General features: G+C 35.3%; 1 protein-coding gene and 1 pseudogene across 1 annotated transcript; both read right to left on the reverse strand.

Moving 5' to 3' along the window:
- Nucleotides 1-717: 717 nt before the first annotated feature.
- Nucleotides 718-1,771, reverse strand: LOC137748083 (uncharacterized). Its single transcript, XM_068488175.1, has 2 exons — nt 1,475-1,771; nt 718-1,278 (listed from the first exon to the last, which is right to left on the reverse strand). The coding sequence occupies exons 1-2, from the start codon at nt 1,769-1,771 to the stop codon at nt 718-720; spliced, it is 858 nt and encodes a 285-aa protein (XP_068344276.1).
- Nucleotides 1,772-12,536: 10,765 nt separating this feature from the next.
- Nucleotides 12,537-16,983, reverse strand: LOC137747229 (disease resistance protein RUN1-like; annotated as a pseudogene).
- Between the last annotated feature and the right edge of the window lie 5,572 nt (nt 16,984-22,555).

Raw genomic sequence — 22,555 nt, forward strand, 5'->3', positions numbered from 1 at the left:
ATAAACATCATGGATAAGATTCGTGTCGGCATATTGTTCGATTCTGCAATTCGAAACAATATTTCTCTCAACACTTTATAATCTCTCTTGACTCTTCAGGAGTTCCAATTTAATAATATCAAGAGATTTTAGTATGTTGCAACAATATCATAATGATAGTACTCACTAAGGCAATTCATATCATCCATTGGTATTGAGTACAATATTTATGCTTTACCCTTCCAGGGTTTTTTTTCAAGCAATCTGAATCCTTTACATTGTGTTTGGATGAAGAATTTCTAAATTATCACAGAATTTTAAATGATGGGAATTACAATTGACAGTAATTAAATTCCCGTTAATTGAAATTTCATCGTTTGGATGTTGGATACATAGAAATTACAAAATGAAGGGAATTCCAAATTTCATTGTTTGGATATTCTCTAGAATTTGTATTAAATAGAGGAATACAAATTTGAATAAAAATGTTAAACTGGTTATAAATCATCAAGGTTAATGTCATGAAACAAAAATCATTGAGCTATGAGAAAATACGTTTCTTTCCCTCACTCCCTGAAAAAATCATCAAGGTTAATGTCTCGAACCCAATTAGCATACTTAGACGCACCTAATTGTGCAGAAGCCGAAATGAGACCAACCAACGTAATCTCATCAAGGCTTTTATTCTAACTAAAATCTTACTGGAAAACTAAAATGGGAAATATAATGAAAATAATCCTATGCGCCTCGTGAAGTAAACAATAATACCATATTCTTTTTCTTCTCGACTGGGAGTGTCTTCAACATGAGAAATTGCTTGTCATTTTCGATCAACCAAGCACATGCTTTGATTTGTTCTTCTTCACTGAGATCTGGTATTGCATTTACTTCATCATATACCTCTGTTGGATCAAGCTTCTTTGTGTCTGCACAAATATATTCTTGAAAGGATGAAGCCATCTTGGCAAGTGAATCTGCAATCATATCTTTAGGGGTGGTTGGTTTTTTCTTTGTATGAGGCACATCAACAAAATTTGTTGGTTTTCTCTTACTTTGAGTCTTCTGAACATTGGCTGAAGTAGGTGATATATCATTAATAATTTCAATATCTTCTAAACCTTGCGTATCACCATCCAAATCAATATGATTAGTTTCATTATGCGGAGGAGTCATAATCTCAACAGCTTCCACACCTGTTTCAGCACCCTCACCCGTGGCTCTATCTTTGCCACACAAATCCACTATATCATCCCAATTTGGAATGACCTTCCAACGAAAACTTTTAGCGCCACTATGTGACTACCAATCAAAACATAAAAATCAAAAAAGCAAACCGTAAGTATAAGAAGAGTTAAAATAATATCACACACACAAAAGAAAAATAATGAATTTGTCATACCTTCACGTACTCTTGTCAGACATGATCTTCATCTACACTTATCATCTTCTTGGTTGCATCCCAACTAAATCCACTTTGACTTAGTATATCACTCACAATTGCATAGAACTTTTTCCAAGACTTCACACGATTTCGAATGTTATCAGCAGTTACATGAATATCAAATTGAGCAGATAATATAGATGCAGCAGAATTATAAGCAGCTGTCTTCCAACCACCATCTCCTTTGTTACCCAATCTTCGTTCTTCACGAAGTATGTCAGCCAAAGCACGTTCCATATCTACATTCCATCTAAAATAATTATTTTCATCTCCTTCATTTTCAATTTCTTGGTTCTCTTTCTTTCTCCTTGGTTTTTGTTTGCATACTGGTTTTCTATCGGATCCTTCCATTGCTCCTAACATTAAACAAATATTAATTGAAATTTTAAGTCATTCGTAAACCCATGCATATCAAGAATCAGAGTATTAACATTCACTAAGCAATATACTTTTTGCCAACTACCTGAAAAAGAGGGATGGATTTGAGTCATACAATTGTTTGGATCATTTTATTCTATTAACAAGAAAACAACAGCAATATACCAACAGACAACGGATAAATGTGCTCGGGCACGCAATCAAGTACAACATTATGTGCCTGGAATGAAGCATCAAAGCATTCTTGCCATTCATGATGATTCAGCACATTGAAATCATTCTGCAATGTGCACTGAAGACACGGTTTGGCAGCAACATGTTGAAGACATATTTTGGAGCCAGCGCACCCAGGCATGTTCATGAAATTACCAGCTTGTTTAAATATGCACATGGTTTTACTTTTTAAAGATGGCAATGTAGGTCTGTGACAATGCATTTAGGTTACAATCGTTTGCTTTCCTTCCGTGAAACTTGTATCTCCACCATCACACGACTATCCCATTACAAATGATTTGTTCCCCTAGAAAAACTATGAACTAACTTTGGAACTCATAACTGAAACAATTTGATGGTAAATCCAGCTTACTGGATGATCATTATACTGAGTAAGTAAATTATAACACTCCAGAAGGCAACATCATGATGTAAATACTCAATTCAGGAAACTAAATCTAATAAGAAAATCTGAAAACCAGGGCATTCCATAAAATATAAAAACTAATGCATTTCATAGCATGCATATCAAGAATCAGAATATTAGCATTCATTAAGACAATATAATCAAACCAAAATCTGAAAACCGGGGCATTCCATAAAATATAAAAACTAATGCATTTCATAGCATGCATATCAAGAATCAGAGTATTAACATTCACTAAGACAATATAATCAAACTAAAATCTGAAAACCAGGGCATTCCATAAAATATAAAAACTAATGCATTTCATAGCATGCATATCAAGAATCAGAGTATTAGCATTCATTAAGACAATATAATCAAACCAAAATCTGAAAACCGGGGCATTCCATAAAATTTAAAAACTTAATGCATTTCGTAGCAATAATGTCATTGACAAAATTATTAACTGAGACGTTAAAGATAACATGCTAAGAAAAACAACTAATATTCGATTAAGAAGTATTGGCAACTATCTGAGCTTGGTAATCATGGAACATATGCAATGCCAATGTATCACGAAATGCTGTCCATTCGGCAGTAGCTTGAACAGATGTAATCCCATCAGAGTTATTTTCATTTTCCTCTCTTGTTGAACAATTTAACAACTCTGAGTCCACAGATGCTAAAAATTGTAAATCTTGAGCTTTTAGAACTGGATCAGCTGCTTGCTCAGTTCTAATAAAATTATGCAAGATACAACATGCATTTATAATCCTAACTTGTGTTTTAATATCAAAAAAGGATGGTGTGCGCAATATGCTCCATCGTTTTTTTAACAATCCAAATGCCCTCTCAATAACATTCCTTGCCCTTGAATGACGCAAATTATATAATTCTTTGTAGTTTTCAGGTCGACGGTTTCCAACCCACTCTTTCAAGTGATATCTAGTTCCACGGTAAGGTGCTAAAAACCCCGGTCCATTAGTATAGCCAGCATCCACAAGAAAATACTTATCTACAATAAAAATTTAGAGAACAACTTTAGATACATTTTAAAGTTTTGTTTTTCTAACATAGAACTAATTGGTATCACACATTACCATTTGGAACATGAAACCGGTTACTCCTATGTAAAGCATCACGCAAAACACGAGCATCAGATGCAGAGCCTTCCCATCCAGGTAACACATAAAAAAATCTTAAATCTGGACCACAAACTCCTAACATATTAGTGGATATATCACCCTTTCTATCTCGATATCTTGGTCTTTCCTCAGCCGTTATTGTTACCGGAACGAGAGTTCCATCAAGTGCTCCAAGACAATTCTAAATAAAAATTTCATACAATGAAAAAAAGATTAAAGTCTAAAAAGCCAGTGAAGATATCAAACAAACAACTAATGCATTTCAGAATTACCTCAAACCACCGCCACTTCTCTCTTTCAGAATTACCAATAATGCATGGTTGATATTTCACATATTCTTGACTTATTTTCATCATTGCATGCAACACATTGTGAAATTGCCGACTAATTGTTTCCTTGGAACGATAATAGTGAAAACCGACGACTCTAAACTTCAAGTTGTGGGCAAATATATGCAAAAAAATTGCAACAGATTCTTCAATGGACACATGTCTAGTGCGAACTAATCCACCAATCCCTTGTAAAATTTCACATAACCGTTTAAATGCACTCTTGCTAACTCTTAATTGTTCAATGCAAGTTGAATCTTTTCCATTAAACAATCGGCCGAGGAAAGATTGTCTTTCTTGATCCCAATCATTTGAAGGTTCTTTGAGAAGAACACTCTTACTATACCAATGCATGACAATGACAATAACATATATAATCGTACCGACAATAATTTTCCTCTTTTTCCTATTTTCCTCTTCATTTATAGCACGCTTTCGCTTTAACCTCGTTACCATGTCTACAACATCAGTATTTTCCATACCTGTTTGAATATATGAACAAAGATATAATGTGACATGCAACAACAGTTATGGGATATGCAACTTTCTGCTTTAACCAAAAGAGTAGCAATACAAGTCACATTCAAATTAAAGATATTCGGACTAGGAGCAGCATCATCCATGACTGCATTAAAGACATGATCAATGTATTAATTATTAAGACCTCTGGAACTGTGCATTAGAGACATGAGAATAATTATGTGATTTGTGCACAACTAAAGGAGGAATGCATGTTCACTTTTCTGCTTAGGAATTCCACATTCAAGCTCACTATTTCTGCCTTTTCATATTTATGAGCTTTTAGCCCTACTTAACTTGCAGGGGATGGCATCTATTTAGCTTACGCAGACTTTCATCCATACTTAATTGGAGATTCATCTTGTATCAAGGAGCTAAATCAGTAGTTTGCCAAGCAGTTGGACACGGTGTGTAGATAATTCCCCCCTCCCCCTCTCTAAGCATTTTATTGGCCCGTCAACTTTCCTAATTGGCAATCCTTTATCCAAATGAAGGCCCGCAATAATTTTTTTTTTTTTTTTTCCAAAACATCTCCGTGCCTAATGTGCCTGCCTTCTATGCAGATTCCTTCTTCGCTATAAATTTAGAACTAGCATTTGTTCCCTACATCTTTATACAGTCTCTCCATCGGTCCTTGTACTCTTGCTTCTATTCCTTTCACAAAGTAGTTCTATCTCTCCCTAAATCTCCTCTCCAAAATGTCTTTCTCATGTGATAGTATGCCATCAGGATACCTTTTGAAGATCTTTTGAATTTAACCTCAAATGATGTTCAAAACTTTTTTGTTTCACCATCCTCCACACCTCAAATGGTATTTCGAGGAGTCCTACCCTTTGAAAACCATGAAATACCGGCCCCTGTTGATCCAAAAGGTATTATTAGTCCTATGGAGGGCTCGAGTAGTACTATACATGAGATACAGGCCCCTGTTGATTTCTGTAAGTCCCTGCCTCTTGGCTAATTTGGCCCCTCACCTCTAATTAAAAAGTACTCTTGGTTTAACTGGAATTTGACTATACGGTAATTGTTGGAACATTTTCAGTTTACACAGGCAAAAAGAGCAGAGTTGAAGGCGAGGTGGTCAGAGAATACAGACCGTGGAAACCCCGAAAACATGAAGATTGTAGTATACCAACCGCCACAAGATTCTGACCCCATGAATATGACACCAAACATCCATGTATAATTTCATTCGTTTAATTGTCCCTCAAAAGTATCTGTTGTCCATCCAAACACAGTGTAATTCTAAGCTACAAATTTTCCAATTCATACAAATATCATAAGTTTTCGGGAAAAGCAAGTCAATCAGATATAACTGAAACCCAACCTCCTTCAAATTCATACAAAAATCATCAGTTTTGGGGAAAAGCAGGTTTGCAAAACCTAGACCACAGCTTGAAAATAGAAGCGGATAAATTCCTACGAACCCTAAACGCAGAAGATATGTAGCAGGAACTAAAGATGTTGTCAATCGGATAAAAAAAATTCATAAGCACACCAAGCATATGACTATCACCAAAATTCACAATTGCTATAAAGAGTATACCCAAAAAGCTTAAAATAATTCAAGACAGAAGAGAGAAGAGGGAAGAGGCTGACCTAGAACGAAGGAAGAAGATGAAGCACGAGCGCACGAGCGAGAATCCCTTCGAAGATTGGTGAGAGCCCTTTTTACTGTGAACTTTGGCGGTTACTCCCAGTTTGGCGCCCTAATCTGCAAAATTTGGCGCCTGCAAGATTTCCCCCCGATGGATTTGGGATTCTCTCTGTTGTTGGAATTGTGAAATTCCACCTATTTAGATGGAAATTAAACTCGGTAATCTTCATCCCCAATTTCCCCTTTTTTTCCCGTAGAAATTGCTGTTTCTCTCGCAGGAAGGTTCCCAAACGTGGGAAAACTGCTTTCCCATCCTAATTCCCTAGTTTAAGTGAAATTCTGTTTTATTTTACTGTATCCAAACGGAGCATTAGGGATTTTCTACACTTCATGACATATTTTCATTTGGAATTTATACAGAGCAACTTACTTCCATGTATATTTGAGAGATTTACTTATGGAAATATGATGTGGGAGACTCATAACCCTTCGTATATAATTCTCTATTCATATGAACTTGTTTATAAGGGCATAATTTCAGGTTTCAATTAGTAATCTTGTGTCATATCATGTGAGTGTAATTCATTGTATTACAAATGCCCATATGTAACCTCATTTGGTTCAACATCTTTTGGCACATGTATATAGGTCCATTTTTCCATGTTCTTACAAGATTGTAATGGAATTGCCTTTCTCCATCTTTGGCAAATAATATTTCCTATTGTCAATGAACAAAAGAACGTGACTCAATATTAATACAGCTCATTGATGAATTTAGTAGCTACTTGTAAAAACCAAAATTACCATTGATTGTCATCAATCATTGATCTCATATTCTCATGTGTATGCACATGCATAAAAGCTTTTCATTTCTTTGGATATCCATTGACTCTTCAAGGACATTACACTATTTCTTTCAAAATTGTCATAATTTAGAGAATGCGGATCATAACCTCCTTTAGAGCGTTATAGAGCTGGGATTTTAATCTCCACTTCCGGGAGTTGAGTCATTGGAACCTATATGTCTATCATGCTTCATACATGAGACATCAACATTCTCATGTCTGCGGATTGTCCTTTTTGGGACATGTATTTATACAGTGACTGTCATGCTTCCGGCATGCAACAGTTATGCTTTGGGAATGCAATAGTTCAATAGTGTCATATTCTTCTTCTTTCAAAGTATTGAACCTTTTGAATTTAAAGGTCAACCACGTTTCAGGCGTGTAACAGATTTGTTACCACATTATTTTGTCCAACAGGAACATCAATTCATGTAGGCACATTTGCAACAAGTATATGTGATTTTATTACTTTCGTTGCATCATTAAATGCATCTGGCATTTGATTTGCATATCGTTGCATCATTCAATTATTCTCACTTCATTTTTATATTGATTGCTTCATGAATCAAAATAAGACAAATTCTCTTTATTCTTCTGAAATGATATTTTCTCATCATTCTTCTGGAAGGATGTTATTTTCTCCCCCCAACGGCGATAAAACTGTCCTATCAAAATCTTACTCTACAAACCGCGCGGTAAACATGTCCTCAGCCAAGGGTTCCAAATGTTGAATGATAGATGGTGAATCAAATTCAACATAAATTTTCAGTTTGCCTTCATGCCTCATTTTTATACATTGTGGCAGTGCAATAGACACATATAACATAATAAAAAACTGGTACATGTGTAATGTTTGGCTGGTGCCCAAACACGAGTTGTACTGAGAAATATTGATGGTTGGTAACTGGTCTCAACCAAACTTAATAGTGAATTATGTATAATGGTATGTCCACATGTAGAAAAACTTGCAATTTCTTTTTGATGAGTAAAACGCGTGTAATCAATTTCATCCGCTTAATAAATGTTTCTGCTAAACCATTTTTGGGTATGGACATGAGGAACATGACGTTTAACATCAATTCCCATTGATATGCAATAATCATCAAGATTTTGAGATGTAAACTCTCCAGCGAATATGCATTATATCATCATTTACATACATCAAGGAACTTCTGGTTCTTATTTAATAGTTTGTGGACTGATACTCTTATGTCCCTTATTACAATTAAGTTGTGGCACTTCGGCTCTTCAAACTTAAGGTACTCATCAAGGAACTTCATGTCCGATCTTGAGGATCTTGGGGCTTCATGCCTGATCTTTTTGCATGATGGAGCTTTAAGTCCAATCATTTTATGTGATGAGGATCAAGAAACTTTAGGTTCTTATCTGATCAAGGAACTTCGGGTCCAATATGCACTCATCGTAATAAAAAGAAGTACAATAAATAAATTAAAGCAATAGATGGTAATTCCAGTCATGATAAATAAATTGTTTTTAAGTAAATAAAGTTTGTGACAAGGGCTTTGATTCAGCACCATTCACTTAAATATCAAAGCTTTAAAGCAAAGGGTAATAATTCTGCACATTATAAATAAATAAAACTTGTGATAGGGCTTTAAACCAACAACATGCACATAAATATGCCAAAACAGAAAATACAATGATTAAGTCCTTATCTTTTGCTTTTTTCTTTTTCTTGGTCTACCACTTCTTTTGTTTCATTCTTTATTATTATTATTTCATTTCACAACTCTAAGTCCTTTAAGTTACTCATGAAGTAATAGTAACAATAAGTTCCAATTGTTGTTCCTCCTCCAATGAATTTCAAAAAAGTCGAAACGGTTCCCATAAGTTTTGGAGTCAAGAGTGTCTGTAACTTATGAGAAGATCAAACCGTTATATTTAGTTCAAATTTTAGTATGATATGAATAAGAAGATATTGAACAACTTTCGTGAAGAGACATTTTCGATTTGATCTACTGAAATGGAGTTTTGGTACTCATAAGGTGCCTGTCCATTTTTCTGTGGAAATTGGAAACTGATTTGGTATTTCAGGCATCTGCGATGATCGCACCGTTGGAATGTTTTGAAAATTTGATATGTTGTAAGTATTGGGTGGATGAACAACTTTGAAGAAGAAAGTATTTCAATCCGAGGTCTGCAAATTGGAGTTCTGAGGCTGTTTACATGGCTGTCAAATTCTTTACGAATTTTGAGTCTATACTCTTTTGCTTCTGCAAAGGATGATATACAATCATGCAACAACATATATATATATATATATATATATATATTTGCTTTAGGGAAATCAGTAGTACAAAGATTTTATGATGAAATGAAAAGATTTTCTTATCTGTGAGATTCCAGACAACATAGGTGAATAGGATTTGTGGCTTTGTGTTTTCCACTGATACGAGAGCTTCTCGTGCTGATAACGTGTTGTAAATCGACGGTGTGTGCAGTGGAATAAATAAACAAGACACAAAATTTATAAGATTCCTCTACAGTCAGTGTGATTAGTGTACGTCCTCGGAGCAGCAGTGATGCTTTCATTTATAATCTGAAGTAATAAGATTACAAAGATAACTCTCTCTATTCTTCCCTATCTTTTTCTTCTCTATGTTGTGAGCCTTGTGGCTTCTCTTCTCTCTTCTTCCTCTCTTCTTCCTTCTTTCTTTTCTCTCTTTTCAACCGTAAGGCTTTGTGTTTTTGTGTGTGATTTTATATGGAAGGATGAGGCAGCAAGTGGATTAGTGGACAAATATGTAGAGTTGTAGTGGGTTAGCCATCCACACATTGAATGACTTATAAGATTACAACACTTATATATATATAAAGGATAATTGAAGGTTCATGCCACTGTTTCTTCGTTTGTTTTTGCTCACCGTTATGTGTCTATGGTTAGTTTATTCATTTCATAAAATAAAATTTTCAAGAAAATAAATAATTAAATGGAAATAATTGTTCTTGGAAATTTAAAAATGTAGTTGTTCACTCTAAATTTTTTATATTTAAATATTGCGCAATTAAATTTGGCCAAATTGTTTTGAAAATTTTCATTAAAAGCGTTTGAGTTAAGCTTATTTTAACAAAAAAAAAATCATCTAATAACTTTATTTAATATAAAAAGCTTGAAATTTAATGAAAATGACAAAATACAATATAATAAGAAAAAAAATTAAAGTCTTATAAATAGAAAACAAACCCATGGGCAAAACCAAAATTTCATTTTTCAGCCAATTCTTGACGCATCGGCTATCCAGAAGAGAGCCCTTCTCTATAGGGGCTAATGCTTTACTAATATAACATCAAGCAAGGGCTCGTCTTCTGTTTTACGAATCTAACTAATCTATACTACTACTAACTATAGTTAGACTGGGTCTTCTAGAGTAAACTAGCATAGTATGTTTATATATTTTGTGCGGAGTGTCCCTTAAGTTGCAAGTGTCCCTTAAAATATAAAAATCCCAACACGAGAATTAAACAAATAGAATAACACACAACATTAATCAAGTAGAATAATGCAGACTTGAACTTAATCAAGTTGCAGAACATTAATTGCGGAGAGAAGAAGAATCACTAACTAAATACTGCTGGCCACGATCCAGGTTTATTTTTTGGCTGCCGGCCTGTCCCCTGAGGATGTACATGTAGGAATGGTGGCCACGTTCAAGTCAACTACTGGTGTAATATCCACTGCTACAAAAGCCACGGAGCTGAAGCAGTGCAAGCACGAACGCAAACACCAGCGAGGGTTTGAGGAGTGGCAGAAGCAACAATGTGAGAGAAAAGTGTGACGACTACATTAAGCAGAGGAGAAAGCAGGAGAAGCGGAGAGAGAATGAGGAGCAGCGGAGGAAGACGACGAAGAGGAGAAGGGGCAAGTTTTTACACACGAGAAAGAGAGGTGTTTGAGGGGCAAGGGCAACATCGACAAGGAGATAGAGAATCTTTACTTCTTTGAAGTCCAGCATTTCGGGACGAGAATTCAAACCGAGCATGGAAACGAACTCATTGTGGCTGTTCTTGCTCAAGGTAGTTACGATTCTCAAATTCTAACCTCTGCACTAGTTCTTGGTGGAGAAAGAGTAATTATATCTGTCATACAAATTTCTAATTAGTGTATCATACTCCTTATTGAACTTCAAATTGGATTGGATCATCACAATTTCTCTTGTATGTAGTCTTAATAGTTTTCATGTAAGGTATAGTCACCTTCTTCTCTGAGTTTAAATTTTCCCATACCTTCTTCTTCCTGATGAAAAGGCAATCTCTAAGTCATTTAAGTCCAAAGGAGGTTTATATATTTTAGTAATTATAAGGTTTTTCTTAATAAATAAAAGGTTTGATATGCGATATGGTTTACCTAATCTATAAGATTTCCTGTAGTTCAAAACACATGCAATCAGATTGCATGTAAAAAGTGTGGATTTTGAAATTGTTAAGGATTGTATCCTCCCAAGTGATGTCCGGTATCCTTATTAATTTGCTGCTATCGATATATAGAGTGGATGAACATGATTTTCAAACAATTTGGACTCGTCTAACCAACTTTAAGTAATGAAGTATGAGTCAAGAGGAAAGTTTCATTCAAACAATCTGTATCTGCAGCTATTGAAGTCAATGATAGTGTATTGTCTCAGCTTATATGGGGCTTGGAACCTAATCGATCCTGAACTTCTATTGTTCAAGTGTTTGTGTTTTTGTAACTTTAAAAATGGAACAAGCCAACAGTTACTTCCGTTAACAATCACAACCTAATTGATCCTGAACTTCTATTGTTTATTTGATTATCCGCAGAGACAACATTTTATTCTTAGAAAAAGTTGCATGCTAAGAAGAGGAAGATTGTTGATAGAGAGCCCCTAAGAGTCGCATGATAAGGTATCAATAGATTCTTCGGTTTCCTATGTGAAATTGCTGTGATTTTGTTTTGGAATATCTTGGAGCACCGTTGAGCAAACTAGGCCAGATTGTTGAAGGTTTATTGCATTATGCTTTTGCAGGTACAATGTTTATGAGAACACAGTAAATTTCATGGCTCCAAAGACCATGGCCGTTTCTCCTATGCTTCCTGAGCTCAATAATTTGTTCGGGTTGAATATGCAGAAATCAGCTTCCGTAGTGTAGTAGCAATGCAAGGCTGAATCAGCTGTATAGTCCTTAGATCTCAGGCCAAGAAATTGTTAGCTGTTAATTTATATGATATATTATTCTAATATTTGTTGTACTAATATTTATGTAATTTATGTAATTTTTCAATGGGAGCCGAGCATGATTTTGTTGTAAATGACAATCCATATCTGTAAATTTGACATTTATAAGCAAATACGATATTCTTGCTTTTCCCGTTTTCCCCCAATTCGAAAAATTGATTCTTGCTCGGTATTGCCTATGTCAAAGTCCTTTCCTTATATGTGTAGAATCAATTTTTTTCTTCCAGTTATTTACTACTAGTATACATACAACGATCTGTTTATTTTCTCTGGTACGAGATGTTATGCAATCAGTGGCAGGTAAGAAAAATTCTTAAGTATCGATAATGTTGGATGTATTTTATGCTGTATTTATGCAATATTTGATGATGTTGAACACATTTGAACTTCGATATTTTGAAGGCAGAAAACATCTTGAAAGCAAGGAGAGAATCCAAAGATATGTCTGTATCAAGTAAAATTACAAACTCATGGATGGCCCGTGGACTACTGTCGCTTCTTTTTCTGAGAGATGGAGGACCAAACTACAAGAGCAAGCGTGAAAAATAAGCCGGCAACTGTGAGGAGCAGCTTCCAGCCTCTGAGGGTGCAGTTATTGCTGGCAGCCCTCATCCTTGCAATTGTGTAATCAGGTTCACCCTCTTGCCCTTCTTCTTTGCCTGAAAAACATACAAATAACATAAAATTTATGTTTTTGAATTGAATACAGATGGGCTTGGAAGTGTTTGGATGGAGTATAATTCATTGCAATAAAACATAGCATACCTGTGTCTTCTTCATCTGCGTCCATGATGAGGCGATTAAACGTTCTCCGCGTTTTGCGATTAATTATTCTTCCAACATATTCTTTAGGGAAACCAAGGACGTATATTCCTGGGTTATGCTCCCACATCGACAAATCTCCACTGATGACAAATGGATAATGAGGATCTGATTTGGTGTTATGTTGAGTACTTATCATCATATTATTCTGGTGCTCTTGCACAAGCTCGACACCAAACTCCTTTACCCGAAACTGCTCAGGAAATCCGTCCGCTACCAAAACAACCACTTGATCTCCACATTGTAAAATTGTTTCACTCTCCATCCTCCAATGGCTTAACCATATCATATCTTCACCCTCTCCTGGAATTCCGTAGAACAGTGGGGCATAGATCCACTTCAGACCCTTGCTCTTGTTACTCACTTTAGTCATTATTGGACGATCCAGACTACAATTGTGATTATTAGAATCCTTTTTGGTTTCATAGGTAGCAAAGGTGTTCAAGCCTCGGATTTTGTAAGTAGCAGGGAGTAAAGGGACCACAAAAGATATAGAAGACTTGGCACTTTTATAGCTGAACCGGCCTGGAACCTCATTTCCAACAAAAAATGTGCTGAATATACCAAATTGATACAGTCCCTGTGCATTTTCCACGATCATCACAACATTACTAAGTCATTTACTTCCCATTATAAATATATATGACTTATGAGAGAGAGAAAGAGAGGGGTGCGTACCTGGACGGGACTCAATCTATCCGAGGGATTTACGTATGAATGGTTCATTCTAATGGCTGGCATGGATCCTATGTTGAACAAGCTCAAAAGTTTGATCATTTCCACATCAACTCTATCAATAGGCTCTAACTTGTACCAATACTCCCACTCAACTAGATTGTAGTTGTCCCCCACAGAGACACCGTGTACAAACTCGGATTGATATGTTATTTTTTTTTAATGACATGCATCCGAATAAATCCATCACTGGAAGATCCGCTGTGTGTACTTTCGGCAACCCCACAAGCGAATCGAGCTTCTTACAACCCCGAAAAGAGAGATAATTGAGCTTCATCAAACCCTTGATGAAAACTGGCAGAGTACAAATTGGATTCTCATCTAAATATAGTCTTTGTATTGAGGATAGATTACTTAAATCCCCACGAAATGCATCATCAGAAAGACTGCACCTACTGAGATTCAACGTTACCAAAGAGCATGGAAAATAACTCAAGATACTTGAACTTGTTTCTGGCCATACATCACGTATTGGAATTCCATCGGCTTTAAACACTTTCAGAGACTCCATCCTCTGCATCATCTCGAATGGAAACTCATCAAGATTTGAGCAACCAGATAAAATGAGTGTTTCAAGTGATTTAAGCATACACATGCTCTTCGGAAGCATCCTAAGATTCTTGCAATTCGTCATATTCAAGTACACGAGTCTCTCCAGGTTTCCAATGGATTCATGAACAACAATCAGGCTTGTGCAATCTACAAGAATCAATTCTTCTAGACTGGGGCAATGTGAGAAGTCCATGATTTCAGTGAGGCCACGAGAATGGCTCACATCAAGGATCTTCAACGATGGAAGAACCTGTGGACAATAAAAACAAACAAAGAAAAATTTATTTGTGTAGGAGTTAAAGAATTAAAACCTAAAGAAAGAAGGAAAAAGAAATTGATAAGCGTACTTTTGTTCCTTTGAAGACTTGTCTCAAGCTGCTATATTGCATTTCAAGAAATACCACTTTCTCCAAAGAAAAATCAATAGGTATAGAATCCAAAGGAAATTGAAGCCAACATAACCATCTTAATCCTGTAGGGAAATTTGCATAACATCCATCCAGTCGTACATGACTAAGATGCAATAGTTGTAAATTGCGCATCCCTTCAAATGCATTGGTTTCCAAGACTGTCACATTTGTGTTTATTGAACTGTTTGCAGGGTGCATATGCATATCCAGGACAAGACCTTGGATTTTTTTTGTACCCTAAAAGATAAAAAGGAAACATTAATATGGATAATTTTCACAAGAAGAAATACATATATAGACATAAAAGGCATGTTTCTTACATTTTTTTCCTTCAATACTTCGAAAGAATCCTTGTGGCACCATAGTCTACTACGTTTTCCAGGCTCTTCTGATTCGTGTCGAACAATTTCTCTTCCCATGTCACGGATCAAGTCATGCATTTGCACGTTGTTGCATCCATCAATTGTCACCAAGCATCGATCAAGCAGATTTTGAATCCCAACGATTGTATAGAAATCACATCCATTGAGTATTCTAACAATGTAGCTTTTGTTCCTTCCTATTAGAAAACAAGCAATGTGGAGGAATAATTTCCGGTCATGGTCATCTTGTAAACTGTCATAGCTTATTCTTAGTTTATTCATGATTTCACCATTAGGGATAGCTTTTAGCTTCTCCAATGCACTTTCCCATACATCTATACTTTCCCCTGATAAAGAAGAGCCCAAAACTTTTAGAGCTAATGGAAGTCCGTTGCAGTACTGTACAACCTTTTCTGAATATTCCATGTAACCTCTAAGGGGATGGTCCTGGCGAAAAGCATGCCAACTGAAAAGCTCTAATGACTCATTGTAATACAAAGTTCCAACTTTGTGCACCTTTGTAACTTGATGTGCCTTTAGCAACCTTTCACGCCTAGTTGTTATAAGTATCTTACTTCCCGGATAAAACCGATCTTTCATCTTTAGTACTGCATCTAATTGGTCCATATGGTCCACATCATCAAGAACAAGAAGCACTCTTCTAGAGCTTATGGCTCTTTCAATCTTTATTAGTCCCTCACTAACACCATGTATTTTCACTTCTCTGCCGTTCAAAATATCAGAATGAAGTTGCTTTTGTATTTGAACTAAGCCATTTGGTCGATCAGCTGTTTCTCTGATATTTTCAATGAAACTACTTCCTTCAAAGCTTCTAAAGTTTGAATTGTAAACATGTTTTGCAATGGTTGTCTTCCCTATTCCAGACATGCCGTACACAACCAGTATACCGACATCGGTTGATCCATCTTGTAACCACAAATTGATGTCTTTGACTTGAGATTCGATTCCAATCAATTTTGGTTCAACACTCAATGGTGTGTGACTTAACTTGTCTCCAACCACTTTAACAATTTTTTCGATAAACTTTGACTCATACCTAAGAATGTACAAAAGTAAATCAAACATGTTATGTCTCACAGAAGTATTGGATGAATGAATACTGAATTGGGGAATTTAGATAATTAATAAATCAAACAAATGTTGATGACCTTTACTTAAAAAAGAATAAAAGGACTACAGCATAGAAATTACATACCAACTTTTTTCCACACCTGCTTTTGAAAAAATTTAAGCAACTGCAAACCAGTAGACTAACATGGAAAATGACTAATCCTTAAGTTCAGTCAAGTGTGATTTCTTTCAGTTGACCGAAATTAGGATTATTATTTACTGAGGTTGAATAAAAAAAAATATAAAAATCAAGGTCCCTACGGATCATATTATCAAATTAACTGAAGAACGAGGAGAAATGGAGAAAATGAAAGTTACCCATCAGCTTGTAAGACCATGCCTGCTAAATCTGCAACCTCTGCAACTGCCTCCCTCCATCCCTTCACCTTTTTTGGCGACTGAGTTTTCTGGTGTCGAGCAAATGCTTTTCCAATACTTCCCGTTTGCTTCCTCATGTCGGACGGATCGACATCGTAGAAGACTGGTAAAACTACATGGTCCTCGGTAGTCCTCTTGCGTTCAAGGATCAACACAAGCTCATCAAGGCACCATCTGGATGACGCGTAATCTTTCGAAAACACGACAACAGAAGTTCGTGACAGCCAGATCGCTTTCTGCAGTCCTGGCTTTATATCTTCTCCTCTCTCAAGTTCATCGTCGTCTCGGAACGTGTTAAATCCTGCGTTGTTCAAGGCTGTGTACAGGTGGTCGGTAAAAGTCTTGCGAGTGTCGCCTCTGAAGCTCAAGAACACGTCGTGGCGATAACCCCGAAAAGTTTTGGAATCAGAGGAGGTTCCTTTAGATGTTCTCACAAGAGCCATTGATGTGGATCGATGGACAAACAGCTCGTTGCTAGCTGCATTGCTAATGTCTGTGTGCGGGGTAAATATTTAATTAGGTCATTCCTATATTCTTTTTTGGTCTAATGGGTCATTCTCATCTATTTCCAGGAAAATTTACAAATAATTATAAAATGGGTCTTTCACATGCATTGACCCAAAAAGTGTTTCTTTCTTTTTAAGTCATGGTCGGCCACTCGTGGCAGAGGTGAAAGGAAAAAGGAAAGAGCACTTCTTGTTTTATATGTGATTTTATAAATTACAATTTATATTGATCGTTGCTCACTTTTTCGTGATAAAATGTACTTCTGATTGCGCTCGGATTTTTTGTGATAAAATACAGCATGTTTTGGTCGGTGCTTCATACTCATTTCTCGCCTTTGAAATGTTGAAGTCATTTCTACCAATCATCAATCCACCAACTAATGTTACCAATTATCCTAAAGATGATGTGGTTATGAGACTAAAATTAAAATAGAATCGCATAATAATGTGGCAGTAATATTTAGTTACTTTTATAAGGTAAGTTTGGAATAACCTGAATCTGGGTACATGTATGGTCGAACTTTAGGTGGTTGATCCAATTGTTGTGCAGTTATATGCTAGACCAAAAGAGAACACTTGCGGCAGTGGTTGGTCCATAATTCAAATCTTAGGGTCTCAATGTTAGGTCCAAGTTTTTAGATAGAAATAGAGAGCGAAGCATGAAAAAAATTTGCGCACAAGTAGATTTTGTAAACATTTTTCTTCTGTTACTGTTTGAGCTACATGTTAAGGATCTTGTTGGAACATATGTTGCACATATATACGAAATATATAAAGTGGCGAGAAATGTATACAAGACACAATATTTACGAGATTCGGCAAGTTGTGCCAACGTCCTCGGAGTAGCAATACTGGTTTCTCATTACATGAAATATAATTTACAATGTAAGAAACAAGGGAAATTGGGAGCAATTTGCTCTTTGGCGTATTTGTAAGACTAAACTTATCAAAAATATAAGTTAAGAGACTAAGCTCATGAACCACAAATTTATATAAGTATTAAAATCACAATTCGATAAACACAATGACAAACTAACCCGTAAAAATGGTAGAAGAAGAAGCCAAAGCCAACTTCGAAACAGTGCATCTTCTCCTCTCTTGCAAAACCAAAAGTACTCAAACTAACAATAGGTCTTAGTTCAATATTGAGCCAATGTTTTGTGAGAGCAGTGGCTTATGTTTTTATACTAAACATAGATTGCCCTATTACAATCCTACAAGAATACAAAACTGCATTCCTTATATTAGTATGTGTCCTATAAACGAGCAAACACAAGAGTCCTCAATATACCAATATGTTTGGATTAAGTCTTGTCAACATGATTTAGACTTCTTTATAATATCAATTATCCCAAAACTTGTAAGAATCATACTCATACTCTTACAGTATTTGTATATTTTCTAGATGTTTGTCCATGTGTTTTTTTTTCCTTCTTCTTTTTCGGTCTCTCACTCCCATTTGTAAGAAAATGGGTAACAGTTAGTGGACATAATGATGGAGGTGACTTTCCTTTTCTTTTCTTTTTCCCTCTTTTCCTTTACTCTTTGAAGCTTTCCTCTCCTTTTACTTTCTTTTCTTCTTTTCCCTTCTCCTTTTTCTCTATTCTCCGAAATTTCCTCTGTTATTTTCCCTTCTTCTTTTCTCTATTCTCCGGAATTTTCTCTCATTCCCACCCCTTCCTTTTCTACATTTCCCTTCTCCTTTTCCTTCTCTCTACTCTCAGGAGTTTTCTTCTCATTTTTCCCTCTCCTTTGACGTCGTTGTATTAGGGCTAAGATATGGACATGTTATGTTCTGGAGAGGTGAAAGTTATGGTCCCAGGTCTATTTTTCAAAGAATTAGCTTTTGATCTATTAGACCAACTCCAGCCCTAGGACCTAAACTCAAATATTTGGGTTTAAACGCAAAAAGTTGCCACCTAAAACTAAGACTCATACCTAAAAATTTTGGGTTTGGACCCAAATCAAAATCAAAATTTGGGTTCAAATTTGGCTGATCTAAGAGTTAGTGGCCGACATCTAGCCCCCACATGTCAGGGAACTCAGCTGTCCAACAATAAATGTGGCCTTTCGATTTCTAGACCATTGGTTATCAATGGTCCAGATCAAACTCCCTCTTTTGGGCAATCCTTTGAAATTGATCAAACAATCCATATTTGTTTTTGTCAAATCCAATGGTAAAAATGATCCGGCGCTGAAATTTAAATTCAACAGTCAAAATAATATGCATAGTCGGTATTGTGTATTGAAGTTTGGTTGGTTGATGTGTACATTGAAGTTTGGTCAGTTAGTGGTTGGTTGGTGTAGTTTGTTCCGTTTTGGAAATTTTGTCGGAATTTAAATTTTGTCGGGTTAAAACAGTTGTAAAACTAAATTAAGATAACATAACTCAAAGTTTCTCTAGAACAATTAATACATTTTAAGTTCTGAAACTTAGGTCTGAAGGGTTGGGTGACGTTCACTGTTTACAGAGCTAAAATATGTCTTCTAGTTGACCCAAATATTTGAATTTGGGTTCAAGGGTTGGAGTTGGTCATAAAACTTATCTTTTCAGTTTTGGCAGAAATCTTTAATTTTAATTTCACATGTTTGTTAATATTAAAAGAATAAAATACTATTTCAAACCGGGTCAAATACTAGGAGAAGGCATGCAAAAATGTACGGGGGTTGATATAGGAGACTACATAATGTGAAGATATGGGGGGTTGAAAAAAAAAAAAAAAAAAAAAGAAAAGAAAAGGAAACCTATACTCTCAAATTTGTATTGACGTGGAGATGGTCAGTAAATTGGGTCAAAAAATTTTCAATTTCACTTGTTTGCTTTCCAATTTTACTTGTTTGCTAAATGGAATTATATTAAAGTATTACAGTAGGAAAGCCTCATTCATTTTTGTCTTAAGAATCAATTTGCAGAAGGACGATTTTTGTCCTAATTCTTATTTATAGTGTAAGGAGTTATAGACAAAGATGCATAAGGTTCGAACAACTTTTTTTCTTTTCCATTTTCTCTTTTCTTTTAATATCTTTTACATAAAGAAAAGCTAATAAAAATGATCTTTTTTTTTTCCTCTATCCAAAAGCACTTAAATGAATTTTGTTTGATTACAAGGACAAAAGACGGTGACCGTATTGTAAATAAGTTAAAATTTAGGAGCAGCGACAATATTACAATTAAGTTAAAATTAAAATGAACAATTGTTTCTTCATAAAACCGACAATTATTTATTCAAAAAAAATATTAAAAAATCATTAATGTGTTTTTCATTGAAAATTTTGTTGTGAGAAACGTTTTCCATTAAAACTCCCTTACATAAAATCAAAGAGTACTTGATCAAAAGAAAAAAAATAAAAAAATCAAAGAGTATGCAAGGAAAAAGCTCTAGCAAGACAAATGCGTGCAGATGTGGTTGCATGTGCTCAAATCAAAACCAAAGTGCTGCTTAAATTCCAGGTCTGTTTATCCTGTATATAGAATACAATGATTCGTTGGGTGGTCATGCACGTGTTGTTGTGTTGGATTTCAAGAGTTTGGATGTTGGAAACAAGCTCGAACTTATGTTTGACTTGGCCACTTTACAAGAAAACCCCATTTGCTTTTGCAAACCCTATTTTCTGGTATCCACACCCCCACAATTTCTGAAAGTGTTTCCCTTGTAATTCTTATGTCTCTCGTACAAAGAATAAAACCCTAAAGTTCTATTTATATGTCTAGGCTTTAGTTACAAGAAAGGAATCCCATGAAAACCCTAAAACCTACTCTAAACAGACTTTGAAAACGCTGAACAACAAACAAGAAACACGCCAAACCGATCGATCAGCTGGCCAAACTGATCGATCACCCATAATTAACAATTCCTCTTGCTGTGCTATTGCTACAAGTTGCTTGTTTTTGCTCTTACTAATCGCTCGCTTGATTGATAGCTTGTTCTAAAAGTACACTCACTTATGAATTATGAGCCAAGCTTTATCGAACAAATCGAACTATCTCATTAAAGATATGAGTTGTTCATAAGCTTTATGAGCTTAACATACCAAAGCTCCATAGGTACTCATATTTTTAACTAGTCTAGTACTTCTTTTGAGCTCAACCCTTTCACTGAAAAATTGAGCGTAAACGAATTACTTCGAGCATATTTACAATCCCTACGTATGGTGCTCATCTTATGAAAAATATATGGTTTTGTGTTGAATGCGAGAAAGACTAACATAAAACAAGCATGGTAGGTCAATTGCATTCCAAATCCACAAACAAAAGACATCAAGCCATAGTTGAGGGATTGGAGGAGATAGGGAGAGATTGGAGGGGAACTGGTATAAAATTGGCTTGGGATACATGCAATATGTCACCCTATTTTAGGTAAGTCTTTATTATTTATTTAAGAGGTATGGAGTTTGAGCTAGCCGCACAATGAGCCAAACATCATAATTTAGTTTTGAATTAGCCATTTACATGAGTTGAACGTAAAATCTATCACTTATAAATGAAGAAAAATATCACTAAATTGTAGCAGTAAATAAGTTGCTCTTGTTTTTTTTTTTTTTTTTTTTTTTTTTTTTTTTTTTTTGAACAAGTATTATCTAGCAATAATGTGGTTCAAATTTGCCTTTAGTAAGAATTGAACCTAAAACCTTTCATTTGCAAGTAAAAAAGAATACCAGTAGACCATAATACTAAATGGCAATAAGTTGCTCTCGGTGAATGTGAAACAAAGTGCTAATCAAATGAGACGACCCTGGCTCAATCAAATATTTGCCTAACTGGTGCGTGAAGCCCATTTAAGGCCCAAATGTTTTTTGGTCTTGAAACAGGTAATTCCAGCCCGGTAAATTGCATACCAATGCTTAAGCCCCCAAAACCCAAACCCTCTAGCTTCTTCTCAGACCCATCTGCGCCTCTCACAACTCTCGCTATCTTTCTTCTCAAACCCAACTTTTATTATTTTTGTTTAAATAAACATAAATGAAGCAATAAATTTTGACATACCGGTGGTAGGAAAATTGACAATATGTCAAATTGCCAAATCAGCCATCAAATTTAAATTTGATGTTTTGATTTTAACGTCTCATTTGGAGATGCTCTTAGATTACTTTTTGATTTTGAAAGGACGACTTTACTCTCTTTATTTAATGGAAGATTAACAAAAGTTTAGGTTTGAACTTTAATTGCTAGCTGAGCTTAACACGAAGGTTTAATTAACAACTTTTTCAATACGAGAGTCGCATTGAAAGTACAGTATCACCATAGAGACCACAAAAAAAAATTTGGCCATTAAATTTTTAGTGTCAATAAGTTCCCTTAGATTACTAATACTGCTGCTTTGAAAATGTAAACACACTAGTCGAACTTCATTAATATTACGTCTTATTTACTGTACTATTGTAATTACTATTGCTGATGGTAATTGTGGTGTACCATACCATCCATAAGGTCTATAGCAGACAATATTGAAGCTTTTTTTATTAAATAAAGTTATTTCATAATTTTTTTTTATTATTAATAAAATTTAAAGTATTGAAGCTTTTTTCATTAATTTTTTTAATTTTTTTTGCAACCCTGTGGTAATATTTGCATTTTAATGTGATATTCGTAG

The sequence above is a fragment of the Pyrus communis genome, chromosome 10 (genome assembly GCF_963583255.1).
Source record: "Pyrus communis chromosome 10, drPyrComm1.1, whole genome shotgun sequence".
In the NCBI taxonomy this organism is placed as follows: Eukaryota; Viridiplantae; Streptophyta; class Magnoliopsida; order Rosales; family Rosaceae; genus Pyrus; species Pyrus communis.

Excerpts from the sequence above, each read along its gene's own strand:
- LOC137748083 (XM_068488175.1), bottom strand. The coding sequence starts at position 1,771 with ATGGAAGGATCCGATAGAAAACCAGTATGCAAACAAAAACCAAGGAGA. Across the intron at positions 1,279-1,474 it reads GGAAAAAGTTCTATGCAATT|TCACATAGTGGCGCTAAAAG; the intron begins GTGAGTGATATA and ends TTTGATTGGTAG.